Source organism: Diprion similis, chromosome 7, assembly GCF_021155765.1.
Source record: "Diprion similis isolate iyDipSimi1 chromosome 7, iyDipSimi1.1, whole genome shotgun sequence".
Classification (NCBI taxonomy): domain Eukaryota; kingdom Metazoa; phylum Arthropoda; class Insecta; order Hymenoptera; family Diprionidae; genus Diprion; species Diprion similis.
Window position 1 is genome coordinate 9,063,499 of NC_060111.1, and position 7,656 is coordinate 9,071,154.

The 7,656-nt window shown below is 34.3% G+C and overlaps 1 protein-coding gene across 1 annotated transcript; it reads left to right on the forward strand.

Moving 5' to 3' along the window:
- The first annotated feature begins 214 nt into the window (after positions 1-214).
- On the forward strand, positions 215-6,962 carry LOC124408173 (uncharacterized protein C630.12). The gene is made up of 7 exons (XM_046884916.1): positions 215-362; positions 1,399-1,608; positions 2,104-2,266; positions 2,490-2,621; positions 5,608-5,742; positions 6,014-6,245; positions 6,438-6,962. Exons 1-7 carry the CDS (start codon positions 346-348, stop codon positions 6,620-6,622), a joined length of 1,074 nt encoding a protein of 357 aa, XP_046740872.1. The 5' UTR covers positions 215-345; the 3' UTR covers positions 6,623-6,962.
- Positions 6,963-7,656: the final 694 nt, after the last annotated feature.

Below are 7,656 nucleotides of genomic sequence, written 5' to 3' on the forward strand. Positions count from 1 at the left end.
TGGTGTGGGTTATTAAAGCCTCGCTCATTTTTCCCCACGCAGATTCAACGTCACAACAATTAATCACCACTGATCTAGGGTATTTTAGCGCTGTTGGTACACATCTTACTTAAGTCCAATCCACCGCGAGAGAGAAACTTTTTTGGAGAAAGAAGCTGCACTCCTAGGCACAACATGTATCTTCGTGATACTTACACTTACATCACGATCAGATGTGCGGTTGAACACGTTACGGTAAACCGCATGTCGTGAGAAACTTATCGCGTATGAGCTTGTACTATCTTAATCTAATCGAATTATGACCTGACAACATCGCTTATCCGTGTTGAGGATTACAACACGACCATGATCAGAAGGAGCAGGTGAATATATTTTGTCGCATAATTAATCGTTATTGCAAACATGTTTACGTTTCACTTGCTACAAGTGCTCACTTCTACACTTGGCATTATACTTTGTAAAATCAAGATCATGATTTCTGCGTTAACCGACTTACTTTTGCCTTACAATCATCAATCTTTCAATAGATACGTTTAAATCATAGACCAATTCATATTTTCCTTCGACTGTTACATTAGCTAGGATTTCTGGGCTAGCGTTTTGTTCGAAAAACAGTTTTTCTGGTAGGGACATCACCTGTGGACATCTCCCTATCTTTTGTTACATGTATCCGAAGTTTTACTTATGCATGGAATTGAAAATTTCAATTATTGAAGTAATTACGAAAATGCACCTTATAGACATTGTATCAAACGGAACTCGATACTCAATTGTTTAAACACTTGAGTGCACATCCAATACCGGACCCATTTGAAATACACGTACAGTTGATGCGCATTTGCATCACAGTCCACTCAAAGGAATTGGAATCCAGTTTTATATTGATCAAAGCTGGTTAAAAGGCTTGATACTATTATTTATGTCCATATCTTTATGCACGTGTAATTGATATGGCTGTACTAAAGTGGCAGAAAACAGTGCACCTACCCTATGTTGGGGATTATACTAAGTTTCTTAAAATCCACGAGAAGAACTAATTCGGTTCTGGAGAACTGTAACTGATAAATGAATAAAATAATCATTGAAATAAAAGTTGACAAAGAAATATTTGAAAACGAATTTTTTTTTGCTACCGGCATAAGTCATCAAGTTCTATGTATAATTGAATTTTGTACGCATTCTTTTACATACCTACTTTGTGTTTCGTAGAAAGTGATGACCTTAAGGCAAAGAAGTCGCCGGTGTGAGATGCTTTTTACCACACACGAAAATGGTAACTTTAGCTAATATGTGTTTGCACATTCTGTTCGTTTATAAATTTTTGTTCTTTATTGCTTAGCGTGATGTTCAAAAGCTTGTGATAATATGAATAATCAAAAGGACTCATATTTCTTGCAGGGTGAAAAATAAAATTGGTCTGGTTGTATTAATTATTGGGCTGACTGTGGCCTATAATGAATTCATCGCTTATGAAATTCAAAGACTACACTGGGCCTTCCACAAGTGCACAGATTGTACGAGGATCTTACTTGTTGCCGATCCACAAATTTTGGGAAACGAAAATGAGAATTACCCCGGTGCATCGGTGGCAATTTGGGATAGCGATAGGTAAATTTGTAGATAATACCACTGATATGTAGGCTGATAAAGAATGAGGTTGAAGTTTGTAATATCAAGTAAGGCAAGAAAATAGAAGTTTAAACTCCAATTACTGCAATTATGAATAGTTTAAGAAAGGACAGAAAGGAAACAAGCTGTCAATTTAATTGACCTCGATGGTCCAGCTCTGGAATTTCATCTATACAAATAGTATTAACTGTTAAAAGCAGTTTACTTCAGGTCATATGGATACGGAGCTTTCAATCAATAATCTGATATGTTGATGACAAAATAAATGAATCGTTAAATTTCAAACCATGCTGCAGGTGTTGATTCCAAAATCTATTGAGTTTCAGTTGAAGCAAATCCTATCGATTGAGACAAATAAGTTTTTTTTTTTTTTTATTTGCTGTATTACAGGTATAGACTTCAATCCAATGTAATAGCAAAATACTAGGAATCAATAATTTTGTAATTTTTTCCCTGAATTGTTCATATTTTCAGATACTTGGTAAAAACGTTTGCAAGAGCTCTTGCGCATTCACAACCTCATGTGATTGCTTTCTTGGGAGATTTAATGGACGAGGGTCATATCGCGTCTGGAGAATATTTTGAAAAATATAAACGGAGGTTTGATTCTATATTTCAAACGCCAGATGATGTAATGGTATGTGTTATACATATGCAACTATCTATCTATATCGTGAAACATAATAAGGTCAAAACTAATTGAATACTCGATTGAAAGGAAAATGAATTTTTTCTTTTCATTCACATAGTTGATGATGTACAGAATAATGAAAGAATAAATATTGAAAATTAATGCATCATTAGAAAGTAAAACCCTTTTGCCTCAATAAAGACTAATATAAGAATTGCTTTTCCTGTAGAAAATTTATCTACCTGGAGATAACGATGTCGGTGGCGAAGAAGACACCGTATCTGCACATATTTCTGACAGATTTGAATTTACCTACAGCCAACCTGATACTTTGAGGTACAAAAGCCTGAATTTTTTCAAGGTAAGGTGCTATATTAATTTCTTGGATTGCATACATGTATTTTTCATGAATGTTTAGTGCTCACCAGGATTTTCAGATTAATAATTGGTGCTCCCCCAGTTGGACATGTTTCGCACCTCTCACACCATACAGTGACAAATCTTGGATGCATTGTCTAACGTTCTTTACACAGTAGCCTTGGGAAAATTGACCTTCAAATTTTATGAGTGGTGAAATTGAACTTGCCATGAAATTTTTAGGGTGCTGACAGTTAGGGAATAGTTAAGGAGTTTTATCTATCGGGAAAAGTCAGGGAATTATGATGGATCACATGGAAAAACGGACTTTTTTATAAATTTCAAACCTCATCTATGCTTCGTAAATTCAGTTAAGCTAACATTCGGAAACTTAAAAAAAAATTTTAATTTCCTATTACTCGTGTGAAATGAAGCAATTCTATGTGTTTCTAAATCCAAATTTATATATTGAAGTAGCACAATTTCTGGAGATTTTCAGTCACCACCCTGATTTTCTCTGTTATTGTTAAGATAGTCATTTAGAGATTGGGCCCTCGTGGTGCTGCAGGTGCAATTAGATTTAGATTTGGCTGCTGTGTTAACTGCATTGGTAAATTTGTCTACCACAAGTCAGGAGTTGTTATGATACAGTTTATCTTCCTCCATGGGGCTCCGTGATTCCGGCTTCTCTTAGACATTTTCGAATTTTTAGTAGACTTTTTTCTTTTTTCTTTCTTTACAAAATCTATATTTCAAAATCTATATTTATTCCTGATTCAACTATAATGGCCAGTTCATTGACCTGAAAAGCAGGGCCAAAGTAGCATGAGATTCTCTTTTATATGCTCTTCCCGCATTTATGGGAGAAAAGTTCTTATTTTCCGCATTTCCGGGAAAAAGTTATTATTTCCTGTCATTTGTAAAAACTAGCACTTTTCTCCTGCCAATGGGGTAACCATTTTTCAAGTTAATCAAGCGGCCACAATTAAGTCAGGATTAAAATCTTATATATGCAATATGGAAATAAAACTGATTTTTCCTGTGGGTGATCAATATCCTTGTCTTTGCTTAGGCAGTAAATCCGCCTCTGAGAATAATCTTTGACTTAATTTACTTGTTTATGTATAGTGTACTTTTTTAGGGCTCCAAGGGTCTTGATATTATTGCAAAAAAGTTTTTTTTACCTGAAAGCGATAAGTTTGATTACGATTGGGCGCATTCCTGGTATCTTTTTTAGTCTGTGTACATTGTCTTGATACAAGTATGGGGAATATTTATTTCAGTTTTTTCCCGTAGATTTTTATTCAATTCATTGTCATCTGAATTGTTAGATGGCAAGATATCGCCGAATATGTCGTATAGTAGGACGTTGCTCTCTAAGTTTTGGTATAGATTACTGACGTCATTCTGACCTTTCTATTTCCTCTATTTGAGCTTTCGTTTCAACATCGGATTCTTTTAGTTTCCGCACGTCAGCCATCACTTCAGTAATACATGTCATTCAGGATACCTGACGTGCTGAATTAAATCACAGAGCTAACAGTCGCACCGTATAAATATCATTGCACTTTTTACTTTGGTTTTGGTATTTTTAAGCTCTTCGAATGTTCAACTTGTCAGTTGTAATAACTAAACCTGTCTGGTTATTAGTTTATGAGCTTACAGCAAGAGCACAAAGCAACAGAAATACGTTCGTCGCCAGCGAGTGTTAACATGTGAATCCAAAATCTTCTCTGTGATAAAGTTGTTTATTATTTGACGAGTGTTTGAAATCTGGTCTCTTGAGAGTTTGATTATTCCTATTACCAACAGATGCTAGCAGCTACAGTCTACGATTATTGCTTCCCCTCCTTCCTGGCATATTTTGTCAGTGCCTATTGGACGTTATCAGTTCTCACTCTTCCATTTAGATTAACTTCAGCACCTTAGAACGGCCTTGAGTCTTCTTCCCATAGATCTCATCATTACCGATCTACAGTTTGAGACTAAGCCATCTTCGACGTCACTTTTGCTTATCCTCTGCCCTTTGCTTATTGAGCATTTATGAGATTCTGCGAGCCTACTTCGACTCCTGCATTTATGTGTTGATCTTTTCAATGCTACACGACGTGTGTTGCTTTTCTAATTTCTCTCGGTCTCACATACATTTACATACTGTTTTTATTCCGTCCCATTGTTTATCTAAGTTTAGCCTTGTTTTATACACTTTCTTTCCTCTGTAGAAAACTTTTTATTTAATTCACAATTTAATGTGATCCTGTATGGGAAAAATAGGCTACGCCCTAGTTGATAATTTTTCATTTTCATTTATATACACTAATTATTAAATAACACCGTGATTTTATCTGTGTTTCGTAAAGTGAATTTCGAAACAGTTTCACGATCATCAGATAATCCCGTTTTGAGATCTTCAACTGCAGCCTTAACAAGATTTCTCCATGGGAAATGGGTTAATTTCTTCCATAGCGATGTTGCATTTGCGATGTTTTAAAAATATTGTAATAAAAAGAAATTGATTTTTTATAAATTATTTATTTATTTTATTAATTATTAAATATTTTCTGACCATAATTTCATAAGATCCGCCAAAATATTTGTTAGCATCGTAAAAATTCTCGTTGAACGCATAGCTAAATCGCTGTCAAAATATTATCTAAAAATATTTTTTAAGACATTAAAATATGATATTCAAACATATCGGAAATATTTTCTGAAATATTTTGCATTGTTATTGCGTAATATAGTTTAAAATAAGTTCAAAATATTCGAATGTTATTTTCTTTGAAATTTACTACGAAACATTTCATAAAATATTTTTTTAAGTATTCCATGATGCGTCGCAAGAGAACATTGAAATTCTAAGATTGACTTTCTCTAAACTCTAAGAATAGAAGGAATTTAAAAAAAAAAGAAAAATTGAAGATCACAGGAAACTGTCCGAATTCTGGGATCCACTTATCTTAATAATAACGACTATTACTCTGTGTCAGGTAAACAGACTGACCCATTCTGTTCCTGGAGCACCCAGCGAGGCATTTTTGAATGATTATGCAGAAAGGAATACTACAAATGTGGTGCTGAGCCACATGCCGTTGCTTTTCTCTCCCGGCAGTTTTGTTCAAAGTGTAAGTAAAATGTGTGAAACAATCATAATGCTTATGCGTCTTCTTCGTGAAAACTGGTGATTATTGGCGGTAGCAGCAGGTGAACTTTTCCTCTGGACAGCCAAACAAAGCCTTATATTATTTTAAAACTTATTGAGGTGGTAGAGCCACGTAAAGGTAACTCTTGTTGCTTTATAACTACTGTAGATCTATCGGCAAAAGTATTCTAATCTTGCTTGTTATACTTGCATTAATTATATCTTGTGAAACATTCCTGCTTTTGTTGATGTAGGTAGTCAAAGAGCTGTCACCACAGTTGATTTTTTCTGCTCACGACCACAAGGCGATGCATACCAGTTTAAATATCGCGACGGATCAGCTGAGTGATATTTGGATCTTACCTCCACATGAAAATCGATTGTTTCATCTACGACTTGATATGGGAGATATTCACGAGGTTGAAATACCAACTTGTTCGTACAGAATGGGAACACCTAATATTGGTTACGGACTAGCTTCTGTTGGTGCGTATTTGTTGCAAGATTGCAGGTAATAGCTATTGGGGGTTGGACTGTTTGGTCATTTAGGCTCACCGAGAAACATTTGGGTGTTCAAGAATTGTTTCCCTCAATTCCCTCGCCTAGGAAACAATCCAACCTCCTTAATGATTTTTCAATGTATTATCTAACTTGCGTGTGGTTTTCTCTGTATTTCAGATACGCATGAGAAGGTGGTCGAATTTACAATACTTTGGCAGCCAAATCGGTTTGTTCAGATTATAGTTTACAACTTAATCATATTGATATTGATTATTTTTTCGCTCTATTTTGCTACTGTTTGGGTTTACCGAGTTCTATCCGGCCACGTAACTTACACAAAAGTGCCAAATATGCGGACATGAAATTGTAATGTTTCTGGCATATAGTTGGGCTTCTCATTCGGTATAACAAACTGTTTGAGTAGCTATAAGCGCCAGGAAGAAATATTAGTTTGAAATGTGAATAGAATCCAAAGGCATACAGCAATTTCTAGTGTTCTTTTGTACATTCATTCTAATTGTGACTCTTTTTTACTTTTGAACGTTGAGATCATTTCAAAGAAATCCACTTTATGTATGTTTTAATAGTTGCTGGCTGTATCTAGACTCAGATTTGATTTTAAGCCCTTGTATATAATATATCGGTATTGCAAATCATGTTACGGGGAATGGTGAAAGCGATTGCATGCTAAATATTATCTACCAATTCCCTGGAATTTCCTCTGAAAAATAATTGGTAGCATCTGCCTGTGAACTTGAAAAGTTGCTCTGGTTGTATACCCAGTATACCCTGGTCTTAGAAGAATTTTCGTCTGGCTCTTTAAAATGTGTCAAATTTTGTTTGCATCCATGGTGATTGAATAAGTTACTTTCTGGCATAAAGTGGTCTGTCTGAATGAATATTATCGTTCTTCTCCTATTTAAGCCGAAAGAGAATACATATTTTCGTTAATGAACTAATTAGTAAGAACAATTATATTTGTTATCAGACCTGAGATAGCTTTGGTAGAGATGAAAGTTTACTGAATAAAATGAGTTAAATAATAATTCTTATAACAGATCACAGAGATTGCTAGCCACATTTTAATTTTATTCACATTTGAAAACTGAGTTTACCCTTTTTTATTCTTTTTTTTTTTTTTTACCTCTTATGTAATTTTTTATTGTACAACACTTATTATCATTATTATATTATATTGTATATTTTATTAGTTTATAATTTTTATAACTGATACCGACATCAGTATTGAAGCATTTGAATAACTTAATAGAGAAATTAACAAGAAAGGGAATAATTATGCAATTAGAATTTAAATATACTCCAAGATTGTGGTTGATGTAAAATATGAGGGAAGTCTAATTCATACAAGTAGGTTTCAAAATATATATATAATAGG